This window comes from Hoplias malabaricus, chromosome Y (genome assembly GCF_029633855.1).
Source record: "Hoplias malabaricus isolate fHopMal1 chromosome Y, fHopMal1.hap1, whole genome shotgun sequence".
Lineage (NCBI taxonomy): Eukaryota > Metazoa > Chordata > Actinopteri > Characiformes > Erythrinidae > Hoplias > Hoplias malabaricus.
The window spans coordinates 79,055,741-79,070,507 of record NC_089820.1 but is presented as its reverse complement, the minus strand read 5'-3'; the positions used below and the strand labels follow the sequence as shown (position 1 = coordinate 79,070,507).

General features: G+C 42.2%; 1 protein-coding gene across 4 annotated transcripts in view; it reads left to right on the top strand.

Moving 5' to 3' along the window:
* Positions 1-14,767, top strand: part of LOC136677639 (band 4.1-like protein 3) — a 50,432-nt gene that overhangs the window by 23,821 nt on the left and 11,844 nt on the right. For all 4 annotated transcript variants that reach the window (XM_066655216.1, XM_066655217.1, XM_066655218.1 and 1 more), the window contains exons 3-15: positions 802-943; positions 4,612-4,716; positions 4,827-4,869; positions 5,001-5,076; positions 5,350-5,568; positions 7,102-7,189; positions 9,871-10,023; positions 10,368-10,465; positions 11,179-11,354; positions 11,512-11,687; positions 12,063-12,632; positions 13,972-14,025; positions 14,201-14,233. In XM_066655216.1, coding sequence (XP_066511313.1) covers positions 890-943; positions 4,612-4,716; positions 4,827-4,869; positions 5,001-5,076; positions 5,350-5,568; positions 7,102-7,189; positions 9,871-10,023; positions 10,368-10,465; positions 11,179-11,354; positions 11,512-11,687; positions 12,063-12,632; positions 13,972-14,025; positions 14,201-14,233 — 1,845 coding nt within the window. In that variant the 5' untranslated portion in view covers positions 802-889. The remainder of the gene's footprint in view (positions 1-801; positions 944-4,611; positions 4,717-4,826; positions 4,870-5,000; positions 5,077-5,349; positions 5,569-7,101; positions 7,190-9,870; positions 10,024-10,367; positions 10,466-11,178; positions 11,355-11,511; positions 11,688-12,062; positions 12,633-13,971; positions 14,026-14,200; positions 14,234-14,767) is intronic.

Below are 14,767 nucleotides of genomic sequence, written 5' to 3'. Positions count from 1 at the left end.
AGAGCGTGTGTGTGTGTGAGAGCGCGTGTGTGTGTGTGTGTGTGTGTGAGAGAGAGAGAGCGTGTGTGTGTGAGAGAGAGAGCGTGTGTGTGTGTGTGAGAGAACGTGTGTGTGTGTGAGAGAGAGCGTGTGTTTGTGTTTGTGTGTGTGAGAGAGCGTGTTTGTGTGTGTGAGAGAGCGTGTTTGTGTGTGTGAGAGAGCGTGTTTGTGTGTGAGAGCGTGTTTGTGTGTGTGAGAGAGCGTGTTTGTGTGTGTGAGAGAGCGTGTGTGTGTGAGAGAGCGTGTGTGTGTGAGAGCGTGTGTGTGTGTGGTGCCCTGTTATGAATTGCACCCTCTTCAGTGTGTGTAGCTGCTTTGCACCCTTTTTTCAGTTTTTCATAGTGCTGTATAATACTAACACACATTTAATTAATGTTGTATAATCAAATGATTTACTATGATTTAGGGAGAAAGTAGGACACTGTCACAGTGAAATGTACTCACAGACTGTGCCTGAATTTAATCCCTCTCATAGCATGCTGTTTCTAGATCTCTCCAGATTACAAACACTAAATTACGTAACTTGATTTGCTAAATCCCTTTTGACTGTAATTTGGCAGCCCAGGCAAGGGCACGTCCATAAACTCCCATAATGAAGCAGCACTCACTAAGGCCTGATGTCTGTACTATAAAGGTGTTGGAATGGCGCATGTACGGACTACAATCTTAAATGAGCTTTGACTTCGTAAAATTGATATAAATTATTTAGAGTTAAATGTCCAAAATGTATTAATAATGTATTAATGCATGATGTCTCTTCAGCAAAGCAGAGCAGAAGACTACATATCCCAGAAGTCTTTGAGAAGCAGGCATTCCAGGACCTCTTTAGGCAGCACCCAAAGGCTATAAAATGCAGTGCCGGATCACCTTGTTAGACGGCTCTGACTACACCTGCACAGTTGAGGTGAGTGAGGTGGGCGGTGTGGACAGGGGCACGGGGGCCTTCTCTGGAAGATGGGCACATCATGGTCCAAACAAAAAGCTACGTACAAGAATATATAAGTGGGTAGTTTTTGAATGTGTTGTACTTTAGGCTTAAGTACAGATTCCTCTTTTGTGTCAAATCTAAAGAAAACGTCCATAGGTGTTTATTTATGTCCTTCCTGTTTCAGAAGAAGACTCAACACTAGATATTAAAGGTTGTGTAACTGTCTGTCTAATACTGAGTTAGGAACTAGACAAAAAAAAGAGAATTTGCAAATTAAAAAAAGAAGCTGCTTGGGTTCTCGGAACAATTGACAGGCCGCCTCAGCATCACTTAAAAGGCTCACACGTACTTGGATTATGAGAACATGCATTCAGCTTCTGAGATGGAGCTTTCAAAGTGTGGGAGGGAAAAAAGTATCCCTCTGATTTCTCTGGAAAACCGAACAGAAGTTTCTTCAAAATATGGAAGATGTTATAGTTAAAATGTGGTCGTTTGGTTGATGTATTGGATGCGAAGCTCTTAAAGGCTAAGCACCAGTGATATGAAAGTGTCAAACAAATAAATACAGTGGAATTTGAGTTCCTAACTTGTGTTTATTGATAGTCAGAAGATAGTAGATGGTGGACAACAACTCTAGAAGCTGCACTTAATTTAATGCAAAATGACGAAAAGGTGTGTTGTTTTTGGCTGCAATCATTCAATGTACAGTGGGACATCTGTGCACAAATGGCCCAAAGATCCCAAAATATCCAGAAAATGGACTAAATTTGTCAACTTTAAACGGGCACTTTGGAAAGGACCAATCGCTCACTCCGTTATCTGTAGCTCATTTCACTGGCGCTTTTCCAACAATATGGGCATGTAAGGACACCAACGAAAGGTGTTCAAGAGCCTCTGTAACATGGAGGTAAACAGGGTAAGGACACTTACTTCGCCTGTTTTAGTTGGTGTTAGTTAACGTTAGCTTGACTCGCTAAACTCGGTGTCTCAGATTATACTCGGCTACGTAGCTGCATTACGGAGGTTTATAGTGTCGGATGAATTCGAGTTTGACTTCGATCACATTTACAAGAATAATGTTGGTTATTTAGCTAGATACTGTCATAACAGTCAGTCATAACGGTGTTTTACCGCGGCGTTGTTCAGATGTTGTCCACCAGTGACGTCACGGTCGCGTTCAAGAATTTCCGTAGCGAGCTCGGGTTTTTCCGTCAGTTTAAAAAATTGTCAGTTTTAAAGCCGATTAAGCTGCTATTTTCATTTTAATTCATACTTATATCTGTCAGTAACTACAATAATGTAAAATATTCATGGAGGTCCATTGGTGCTTAGTCTTTAAAGTTACTGGCTTGTAACTCAATCACTCTACATACTCACTTGGGTTTAGAAAATGCTTCACAAAGGGTGCTTCATCTCAGATACACTGTGTCCTTCTTAATATGTTTTCTCTGTTCTAATGCCCTAGAGGCAACTCCTGAAGGGCTTGGGAATTAGCTTAATGGGTTTAGGTGTTTAACAGAAGTGCAAACACTGACCTTCGTAATACTACTGCCTTGTAAGTTCAGAGTTTGGCTCTAATGCAAATTCAAGATACTTTGACTCTTTGTAGCTTTTAATGCACTGGCACCGTTGACTTAACAGCTTATTGATGTTTGTTGGGAGGAAAAAAGCAATTGCAGCGCAGTAGGGGTTAAGAGGTGGGTACGCTAAGCAGTGCTTAACTCAGATCTCCTTAGCGCCAGGGTGGATTTCAGCAGGAGATTACTGAGTGTTCGTGAGACTTTGAGAGTCAGGGGTTTGGCTTTGGAACGACGTAAAATACTTTGATATTGAGGTTTAGCCTCTGTGTTTAGCTTAGAGTTGAGGCTCTAGCTGTTGAACTGACTGATACGGTGCTGGAACTGACATGTGGTTGAATAATCAAATGTTTATTACATAGCTACAGTTAGTTCAGCCCAGTGCACTAACAACAAAATATTGTATAGCATTTGTCTTGCTACAAATGGAATATATTTTAATGCACTGAAGGATGTAAATGTTGCTTTAAAAAGCTATTATAACAGACAGCTATCGGTGGGAATTTTCATAGTGCAGATATTGATGGTATGAGTATATCTTGAAAGTCATTAAAAATAATCAAACCCTTCTCCAACAGAAAAGCACTACCACATTTTTTAAGCCTGAACAAATGCATGAAGTCTAATCTGCCAAGCCAGCCTTTGTTTGGAATCCCACTGTTTTTCTCCCACTGTTAGCTCTGATATCCCAAATTACTGCTGGCAGTTTTGAGCACAATCAGCGACATTGTCCCAGTTTCATGAGTAGGATTCTCTCTAGCAGCACTGTTAAATTGATTGACTCTTGTGCTGTTCAATGAGCAGGATAAACCAAAACACAACTGTGTCCTGTTTGCTGTGATGCTGCTTTGCGATTGACTTCAGTGATAGCAACAGTATGAGCGGTCGTAAGGTACTGGTGTGGAGTATATTTGACTGTAATGTCGCATACTTGAATGTTTATTCAATATATGAGCAGCTCTGTCGTTGGAGGGATCATGGTGCTGCTCTCACAGAACCTAGCTCTGTCAGATTTGGGGAACTGGGACGAGACGGGGAGATTAGTTTCTAAGATTTCGGGTTTTAATGTAGAGGTGTCGTTCATTTGGAGCAGCCTCTGAAGGGTTATATAAGAGATATATTCCTGGACGCTTGTAAGGAAGCTATTACTCAGTGCTGGGTTAGAAGAAAAAGACCTATTGTACTAGACTAGCATGTAGAACGACTTGGGGGACGTGATTGAGACACTGAACATTGTGTCCTGTATCTTATGCTAGCACCAATGCCCCAATGAGTGTAAGACATGGTTACACCACACTAGAATATACAGGGGGTCCTCGACTTACGATGTTGATCCGTTCCTACGTCGTGTCGTAAACCGATTTTCGGTGTAAGTCGGAACATACGTACATACTGTACGTAAATAACATACTGTAAGCACTTATCCTATCCTAACACCTATCCTCCTCGGTCCCGAGCCGCGTAACCGTGTATTCTTCCGCTGCGCACACGAAACACGAAGTTCGCGTTACAACGTTTACGACGCAAAACCACTTAAGTCGAAACAAGGCTTTATACAGTAAATGGGAGATGTGTCGTAACCACGAAACATCGTGACTCGGTACTGACGTAACCCAAGGACCTCCTGTATACCTATTTTGTGCTTTACTCTAAATGTACAACTGGTCATATCATAGCCAGAAATGCACAGCAGGTCCCCCGTATGACAGAAAAGGGCTTGCAGGAATGTATAGCTGACACAGGACCGGTGGTGTAGTGTTCTGCAGTGTTGTGTTGTTTAAACAAACATGATCTGCGTGGAAAAGTCATCCAAAGGAAGCCTCAACTTTGACTTTGTCACAAAGGTCAACAACTGAAGTGTGTGAAGCAACAGCTAGACAAACCGGAGGCATGCTTTGAACAAATCCTGTAGCTTACGAAACAAATACATTTCCTGAAATATATATGGAGCAAAGGAAGAGTAGTGTTGGCTTCACTGAAGTTTGACGGACAGATTTTCAAAGTGCAGTCAGATTATTTATTTCTGTATTATTAACCCTGCACTCTGTTCTATACTCTTGTCAACAGAAAAAAGCGAAAGGTCAGATCATTTTTGATAAAGTATGTGACCACCTCAATCTTCTGGAGAAGGACTACTTTGGCCTCACATACCGTGATGCAGAAAACCAGAAGGTACAAGCCCTGGATTTACATTTATTTCTTTTACGTCTCTCTAATGACTGGTCATTTCTAATTGTTTTTAATTTACATCTCAATTTGAAATCTTTATGGTTCCTCTCTAGAGCTGGTTGGACCCTGCCAAAGAGCTGAAGAAGCAAGTCAGAAGTAGGTTGCACTCTTTTGCTTTATGTTTGTAGACTGTCATGTTATTAAAGCACTGAACATGTCTTGGTGTGCTCTGAGAAGCATGGATGCTAAAGGTTAGTGATACCTGTGTCTGTCCATGTGTCCGTTAGCTGGCCCCTGGAACTTTGGCTTCAGTGTGAAGTTCTACCCTCCAGACCCAGCACAGCTTTGCGAGGATATCACCAGGTAAGGTTTGGGAAAGCTGCGTTCAGTCTAACAGCTGCCTCTTAATACTAAAATATATTTATTGTTAGTCTGTAATACAGTTGGTCTTGTAGCAATGCTACTAGATCAGATTAAGTATTATTTAACTTGAGGATGATTCAGTGCTTAATTGTGCTATGCTTTTGTATGTTTTAAACATTTCGTTTGAATTAACTTCATTCCTTAGACGTGCATCTACTTAGCGTCACTATATAACAGTTTTAACTAAGAGTTCCCTCTCTGTGTCTTTGTTAGATACTACCTGTGTCTGCAGCTGAGAGATGATGTTGTGTCTGGTCGTTTGCCGTGCTCGTTTGCGACTCACACACTGCTGGGATCCTACATTGCTCAGTCCGAGGTTGGAGACTATGATCCAGAGGAGTTGGGTAGCGATTACCTCAGTGAACTCCGCTTTGCCCCAAATCAGACCAAAGAGCTGGAGGAGAAGGTCATGGACCTGCATCGCAGCTACAAGTGAGTGTTATACTTCTCAGCAGAGATGGAAGTATGATGTTTCAGTATGAAGATGATGATTTATCAGCTTTATTTTTGAAACATTCCGGTCTGTAATAATCTATTATATGTAGGGCTGGCCCGCAATATTCGGATATTCGTTCGTTGGGTAGGTATTCCGTTTATAATTTAGCGATTCGTAAATTTGTTTTATTTTTATATATATAAAGTGTGGCGAAAAAGGCAACCCTCCACTCCACATGTATTCAGCCTTGTCAACATAAGTTTTGAACTAAGCCTAAAACAGCCCATCACTACAGCAACCTAAACAAAACTTTCAAAGCTACACTTTATTTTTGTCAGCTTTACACCTCAAAGAAACTCTGGTTTATTTGTGTACACTCCGTGCTCTTAGTGGCACTGTGTATGTATGAGTTGGCGAATGACTCAGTGAGCAGAGCTATGCTGAGAACCAAAGTGCAGCTTTAATTTTACAGCGGATGCTGAGAGCTGATATTCTGAACTGTAGCTGGCCCCAAATATTCAGATATTCAGATTTGTTCATTGGGTATCTATGTAGTTTCTAATTTTGAAATTCGGATATTTTTAGATAAATGTGATTATCGATAAAGGCAATGCTCCAGCAGTAAAAACAGTGCTCTCCCCACTCCACCCGTATTCAGGTTCAACATAAATAATGTCTTTGTGTGAATGAAGCCTAAAACTCAGTCATATAAAACAACATAACATGCTAAAACAACACACGACGAAGCGAGGCGACGTCACTTCTGTGCCCTTAGTTAGCGAGCTAGTTAGCAGGTTAGCGAGAATAGGTACGAAGCGAAGCTGCGCTTTGAGCCATGGCGCAGAGAGGGATTTTGTTAATGACAACAATATACACCACCCCACGCCCCGAGTGTTCGTATATTCGCCCAAATATCCCAAATGAAGCTCTGAAGCCCAAAAAATGGTATTCGGGACAGCCCTAATTATATGACTATAATAATCAAATGCACCATAGTCTTTATGGTCAAAATTGTTCTGGTAGATTTGCCAGACATGAAACTGCATTCACTTCAATAGCACAAGGGCTAAGTCCAGTAGATCGGATCCAGCCCTCTGTGTTTGCCCTAACCACAGGCCTTTTCACACGGACGGCACGTGAGGACTGTGCTTTGTGTGCGTTCAGCTGAAAGAATAAGTGCCTCATTCAGTTATTCATGAATGGATAAGTGCAACTGAATGTCTGATTACACAAAGCTGCACTGAGGTTTTCCCAGTGTCCCAGTCTATATACAGTCCACTGCTTTGTTCTGGGAGGAGTCCATATTATCACAAACACAAGTGAGGACTCTGTGCTGTAGCCCCACTGTTGCTTGCATAAACATGCACTGACATTTTATATTGTTTAATACGAAATGTTCCTGACTATCCTTTACTAGATAACAAACGTGCAGCTTACTGATCCTAATTATAGATTACCTTCTTGGGCTTCTAATTATCCTTGCTGTGAGTTTCCATTATGTAATAAGCTCTATGACTCTCGTTTTTCAGAGGAATGACTCCTGCTGAGGCTGAGATGATGTTCTTGGAAAACGCCAAGAAGCTGTCCATGTATGGTGTAGACCTGCATCATGCCAAGGTGTGTAAGAGTGTGTGTGGGGGGGGTGAAATTGAAAAGACTGAATGGGAGATAGAAGGAGAAAGACTTGGTGTAAGACTGTAATTCATAGAAGTCACACAACTTTTTTTATAGGAATATTCTTGTTTATTTTTAATCTGATCTCTGTCTGCCACATTTTTCGATATTGTCAATTTTTCTATCAGTTTTCTGTTCTTTTCTAAGCACAGGGAAACCCATTGCAATTATTATGAATTAAAATGCAACAGATTCTGCAGATGGAGATTAGGATGACAAATGATGTAACAATACTTTACACTGACAGTTGAATCTCTTTTTGTTGTTTTTATTCAATTCGAACAAATAATTAAACCTTGGTTTGAAGAAAAACCTGAAAACCAAACCTGATCAGAGCCTCACAGCCTGCTGTTAAAAGTTGTTTTGGTGGAGTGTGTTAACCAAGTTTGCGAAATGAATGTGCTGAGGGAACGTGCTCAAGAAGTGAGAGAACTGAGGGTGCTAAATGATGTGTTGCAAATGAGTATGTTGAATTAACGTGCCCTCACACTGGACGCTAGAACTCTGTGCTGGTGTCACTGGCTGCTGATCTGCTGCTGCCTTAGTGCTACACACTGATATGGCTGTTCATACTTTATGAGAACAACAAGGAGATATTGGTAACACTTTGCAATAAGGGTACATTAATTAATCCTACTTAAGACCGTTTATAATAATAACCATCACTAAAGAATTAAGTAAAATCATTAAGTAGTGACTCAAACAAGAACAAACCTTGTTTTAGGATTTTATAAACAATGGTAACATCACTCTCCTCACTTCAGACAAGTGTTCAGTTCCCAGCTTGGGCAGGAACGCCACACTGGTGTTCATTGTTAAATTTGTAATGTACCTTTATGCATTTGCCAAATGGCATAAAGGTAAAGATGCTGGAAGATGCCTGTAGACTGTATTCGAATTCAGCTAAATCTAGCACTTGCCGTGTCAAATAAAGGAAATGAAAAACCAAGATGGGCACCAAGCATATTTTCACCACATATTTGGCACAGTGATGTTCCTAAAATATATTTACTTTTAACTTTTAAAGAGCTGTGTGTCGCAGTCACACAGCTCCAGGAACCTGGAGGTTGTGGGTTCAATTCTTGCTCCGGGTGACTGTCTGTGAGGAGTGTGGTGTGTTCTCCCTGTGTCTGCGTGGGTTTCCTCCGGGTGCTCCGGTTTCCTCCCACAGTCCAAAAACACACGTTGGTAGGTGGATTGGCGACTCAAGTGTCCGTAGGTGTGAATGTGTGTGTTGCCCTGTGAAGGACTGGCGCCCCCTCCAGGGTGTATTCCAGCCTTGCGCCCAATGATTCCAGGTAGGCTCTGGACCCACCGCGACCCTGACTTGGATAAGCGGTTACAGATAATGAATGAATGAAAACTATTGTCCCCGCTCAACCACTGTCATACTGTACATGGGGAAATTTGTAAGAAAAAGATGTAAAGAAAAGCAAAGCTTCATTTTAACTGACTGAGAAAATGCATAGCTCTGCTTCTTCTAAATGTAAATGCATGTCCTCATTGCTCCCTGCTCTTGGCTCCAGTCACTCTGCGCAACTCTCTCTCTCTCTCTCTCTCTCTCTCTCTCTATTTTCCTTTCCTTATCAATGACGTAGTTGGTAGGGAGGCTCTTTGAGTGCTTAGCAGCAGCTAAGGATGAGGTAAGAGGCTCTGATGTGCTCTGCTTTGCATGTATGTGTTTATATGTGTGTGTTTGTGTTTGTATGATTTGCTGCTAGTTTATTGGCTGTTCAGATTAGTGTTGACAGTGCAAGTGTAAAGTGTCCTTTATTTTATATGACTCCTGCTTGTACATGCAATGGTTTGTGGCATATTCATTTGGGTATTTACTGTAACGTTTCTCAGTGTGTGTGTGTGAATGTGCTTGTTCTCTCAGTGAGCAAGTTAATGAGTAGCATAGAGAGGCTCATTCACTTTATGCTGCATTGCAGTGCTGTGCTTGGCTTTCAACACATTCCTCATATGAGCTTCACTGTAGGTTTCGTTAATTTTCAGCAAATTCTTAAACATTTCTTTCCAGTGCGTATAGGAATAAAGATAATAGTTTAGCTAGGTTAGGGCTGGAGCGTGATGTCTCGAGTGCACAGACATTATTCCGTTTTGGAAATTGACCTTGTTGTGACAGTTTTATGAAGGCCTTAAATCATAGTCATAGTCTGTTAAATTATAAGAAGATGGAGATTAAGTCATGCAGAAAATCTCAGTTATGCTCTTCAAATAGTGTGTGTGTGTGTGGTAGAGGATTTCCCTATTTTCAGGAGCTTAAATGTTGTGCAATCTTGCATTTTATTCTTGCATCTTTTCCTCAGTTTTATGTAAATATTTTTCCTCAAAGCCTCCTAAAATGTTTAGTTCTGGTGTCTCCTCCATAAATCCCCTGCCTTGTTTTTTATGGTGTATGTCACTGAGTTAGTGTGTGTGTGTTAGGCAGCATCTCATCTGTCTGACCCAGTCTCTTCCCGTATCTCTCTCCCTACCCTCCTCTCTCTGTGTCTCTCCATCTGTCCTGTGTAGAACAGAGTGGGAGGTCAGTTGTGATTTACTCTAATTGATGTACATGTCCCTTGTTAAACTCTCTCATTGTCATACCCTCATTAATCTCTCTCTCTCTCTGTCTGCAGGACTCTGAGGGCGTGGAGATTATGCTGGGTGTGTGTGCCAGTGGCCTCCTGATCTACAGAGACCGCCTGCGCATCAATCGTTTCGCCTGGCCCAAAATCCTTAAAATCTCCTACAAGAGGAACAACTTCTTCATCAAGATCCGTCCTGGAGAGGTGAGAGAAGGAGCGGTTCTTATGTGTCTCAAGAAGTATCTCTTTCTTCAGTCCAGAAGAATTTTATCTATTGAAACAGATTACGTTCGAATAATAACAGCTTCAAGCATTGTCTTGCGGTTCTCTAAATGGCGTTGCCTTGAAAGAAGCCTAATTTCAAGCCAATAGAATGAGACCATTTCTCCCAATAAAATAAGTTATAACCAGAAGTTCTGCTAGTCTTCAGCAGGCTCGTAATAAGATGTTTTAAACATATTGTCTAGATTTCTTATGTTATTGTTTTTATATACTATTTTGCAGTGGTTTTTATCAATTTCTGGTTCCATCTTTCTATTTTTGAACAGTTTGAACAGTTTGACAGCACAATTGGTTTCAAACTTCCAAATCACAAAGCTGCAAAGCGACTGTGGAAGGTTTGCGTGGAGCATCACACTTTTTTCAGGTAAACGCGTTTCATTCATTCATTCATTCATTCATTATCTGTAAGCGCTTATCCAATTCAGGGTCGCGGTGGGTGCGGCGCCTACCTGGAATCATTGGGCGCAAGGCGGGAATACACCCTGGAGGGGGCGCCAGTCCTTCACAGGGTAATACAGACACACACACACACACACACATTCACTCACACCTACAGACACTTTTGAGTCGCCAATCCACCTACCAGCGTGTGTTTTTGGACTGGGGGAGGAAACCGGAGCACCCGGAGGAAACCCACGTAGACACAGGGAGAACACGCCACACTCCTCACAGACAGTCACACGGAGGAAACCCACGCAGACACAGAGAGAACACACCACACTCCTCACAGACAGTCACTCGGAGGTAACCCACGCAGACACAGGGAGAACACACCACACTCCTCACAGACAGTCACCCGGAGGAAACCCACGCAGACACAGAGAGAACACACCACACTCCTCACAGACAGTCACCCGGAGGAAACCCACGCAGACACAGAGAGAACACACCACAGATTTCAGTTTCTCTGCTGATAAGTTCCGCTGCACTTCTATGTGTTACTTTATTTTGTGAGCTCCTACATTTGCACTTGTGCTCAAGTGGTTTTTGAGGCTTCATTTTACTGGAGTACCAATTCTTTTACTTGAATTTGGAAATAGGTTGCTGTACCCCCTTCTGTTGGTGTTTCCTTCACAGGCTGGTCTCCCCAGAAGCTCCTCCTAAGAAGTTCCTGTCTCTGGGCTCTAAGTTCCGTTATAGTGGGCGTACACAGGCACAGACGCGCCACGCTAGCTCCCAGATCTCCAGACCAGCTCCCCATTTCCAGCGCTCCTGCAGCAAACGACACACCACCTCCCGCAGTCTGGACGGAGGTATGTCGCTGTAGAGAGTTTTGACTGTTCCCACATTCCCACTAATTGTTTATATTAGCCCTGCAGCTACCCTAAACTGTGGGTTCAGAATATGTAGCAGGGTTTACTGTCTTCTTTTGAGCATCGAACAAATTACTAACCCTCCACTGTCTTCCAGCACCAGCCATGGCTAACAGTGACAGCCTGATGAAGGACACTAAACCCACTACTACAGGTAGCCTCATCACAACCGTAACTCCAGAGAAAAAGGCAGAGGAAGAAAAAGCTGCAGAGGAAGAGACGATCGCTGCTGCAGAAGCATCTGAACCTGCTGCTCCCACTCCTGTCGTCAAGGTAGTCATGCTTTCCTCTTTCCACACCTTTTAAAGGCACAGATGGGAACACTGTGACTCATCGTTATCATTCAAGTGTACCTTGCTGACACGGGGAGTGACTGAATTAGCATTTCCTCGCTTGGTAATTGAATGTATTCTGGATAATGCTGCCGTTCGGTGCTGTCTGAATATAATTTTAAATATTCACTGTAGTACAGTGTGGGCAAGAAGTCTCATTTTTAATGTTTGACTAATTAGCTTTTCCTTTCTCGCTTCTTGATCTTCCGTCATGTTCATATACACGTTCGTTCATATCGTCCCTTTTCCATTTGTGCTCGTCTATTGGCCCCTCGGCCTTCATTCCCCCACTTCCGTCCTCGTTCCTCCCGGTCAGCGCTCGCCCTGTTTGGGCTCAGAGCTGTCCCTCCCTTCCACTCCAGTCTCCTCCACCAAGGTGCGTCGGAGACGCAGAGGGAGCAGTCGCAAGCGAGCGTCTTCAGTCAGCCCGGTGAAAACCGCGGCGGGGCTCCAGCAGCAGCAGAGACGTCAGGCACGGGCCGAACGTACCGCCGCCCTGCTGGAGGAACGAGCTCTCCTCCTGTCTGCCCGCAAGCAAAGACTGGACCAGAACCACCATCCCAGAGGAGGAACCCTGTTCTCCTTCTCCCTGCACCTGCCTGACCTGTCCTCCCTGCTGGACGAGGATGGCTACCTGAGCTTCCCCGACCTGTCTGAGCTCAACTTCCTCCCCGAAAGCTTCCAGCACTTTCTTCCCATCAAATCACCGTCACTCGTGCCCTGCTTCCTCTTCATCTTCTTCTTCCTCCTGTCCACCTCCTTCTCAGTGCCCTATGCGCTCACTCTCTCTTTCCCTCTGGCACTCTGCCTCTGCTACCTGGAGCCCAAGGCAGCATCACTCGGAGCCTCACTCACTCACACCTTCCAGGACAGCTCGGATGACGAGGTGTGTGTGTGTGTGTGTGTGTGTACACGGTACAAGACTAAAGTTCAATCATGTTGAAGCATCTAAATTATTTTTCTTGTTTTTATGATTGTCACAATAAAAGTCAAATAAACCTCAGAATTAATCTGCACCTCACATTTCTAGGAAACATTGTGTAAAAATCCTATTTGAATGACATTAAAAGAGTGTTCCGTTATTAGAATTAGTATATGTTTTTTGAGCTAGTTAGATTCTAAAATACATGGAGCTGATTATGACACACTGAGTAGGACATGACAATATTGTAGTATATGGGTTATGAAAGCATGAAATAAATGTAAAGTTAATACATTGGCATCTCAAATAAATTCATACATAGTCACAGAATCATTTAAATGTAAGTCAAAATATCTTTAACATCATGAAAACACATTCAGTTTGACGTGTCCGAGCTTTAGACTGGTACTGTGTCTGTGCATTGTAGCACTCCTGAGCTGATGAGGCTCAGTCCACATAGATTCACTATGAAATATTTTGTTCATTGAAATCATCTCCTCTTCGCCACTTTATTCAGCATTCCACCATTCAGTATGTGTTTGTCCTCCGCACATGCATGCAAAAATCAAGAGTTGCATGATGGTCCAGTCTATGGCAGAAGAAATCTGAAATGGGGAAACTCAAGGACAGAGCAGCAGTAGAACGTCTGAAATGCTTTTGTTGTGGTCACATATTTTTAGATCTTTCTGTGTAAACTTAACACGCACCGTGTAAGCACAAGTCAGTCTGTGTAAACTCAACACAGTCTATGTACACTTAAGCAAGTCCATGGCAACAAACGTTGTCTTTATTTAGCTACTTCAGATATAGTCAGTGGAATCACTGGACTGGGTGCAAGAGAACCAAGCCAATGGAAACAACAAATTCTCAGGTTGATTTTCTGTCCTAGAATTTGAGTGTGGGCAGCAAAGGATGATTTTTCCCATGAATGAGCTACTGTACAGCGTCTACATTAGTCACTGTGTTCACTATGGTTATCATTAAGTGTCATTTATCATTTTCCTGACTGCATATACTTGTCCCTGATGTCTACACTACAAGTATTCATATTTTTCCAAAATTGGAGATGTTTGATCCCATTCATTTTAGTCACATTTTTTTTTTCCCTCACTTACTTTTGATTTGTCACTTTTATTCTCCATATGGTCTCCCGTGTGTTCACATTCACTACAAATCTCTATCTGCATTCGTGTTGGTACATTTATATTGCTACACTTTAGTATTGTTCATAATGTGATTGGTCTTTTCTCCACTGCTGCTTTTCCAATGGAAACTGTCCTGGCTGTTGTCAAATATGAGACAGACAGACAGTGAGCAGACCGACTTTGGCTGCGAAGATGAGTCAACAGCGACTGAGGTGTGTTTCCATTGGTGCCTTGCAAACTTTGGCCATGTATGATACCAACAAATCATTTACCCAAATGAAACTAATGAAAACATTAAAGGTTTGGGAGCCATTTCTGAGTTAATAATTATTGATAATTGTTTTTGTTTGTTCTTCCTTCGTAAACCTTCATAACATTGGCCTTAAGTCTGAACCAGAGGAGTCTGAAGTGATGAAACAGGTACTGCACTGTGATGTCATAATGCCCTTTGTGATGTCATAATGCCCATTCAGACACACCATAATGGTCATGGTGATCATTTCTTTACCCTTATTTATTTGTTTGATCACACTGTGATGCAACATCTCTCATCTTGTCATTTGTAATTTTATTCATTGAAAATATGTGGCGTTATCTACACGAACTTTTCACAAACTGGTTGGTGTATTTTTGTTTATCATTGACATTTGATAAAACATTTTTTTTCTTCTCTTGGGCAGAAAAGCACTCACCTCACTTGAAAAGTACTTCATCTGTATCTGAACTAGACATTGCCCCTTTTGTTAGATATGATAGAGTCAATTTTCTTAACTATTCATTTGTACTCTCTCTCTACAGAATAGCTTTGTAAGGCAGATAAAGGGCGACAATGTCTTTGTCAAACACAGTAATCTCATGTTGGAGGTTTGTAAAGCGCTACCTGCTTGAGCTTAGATTACAGACACTGACTTTTGTGTTGAACCTCAAGGCTTATCCACATGACATAAAATCACA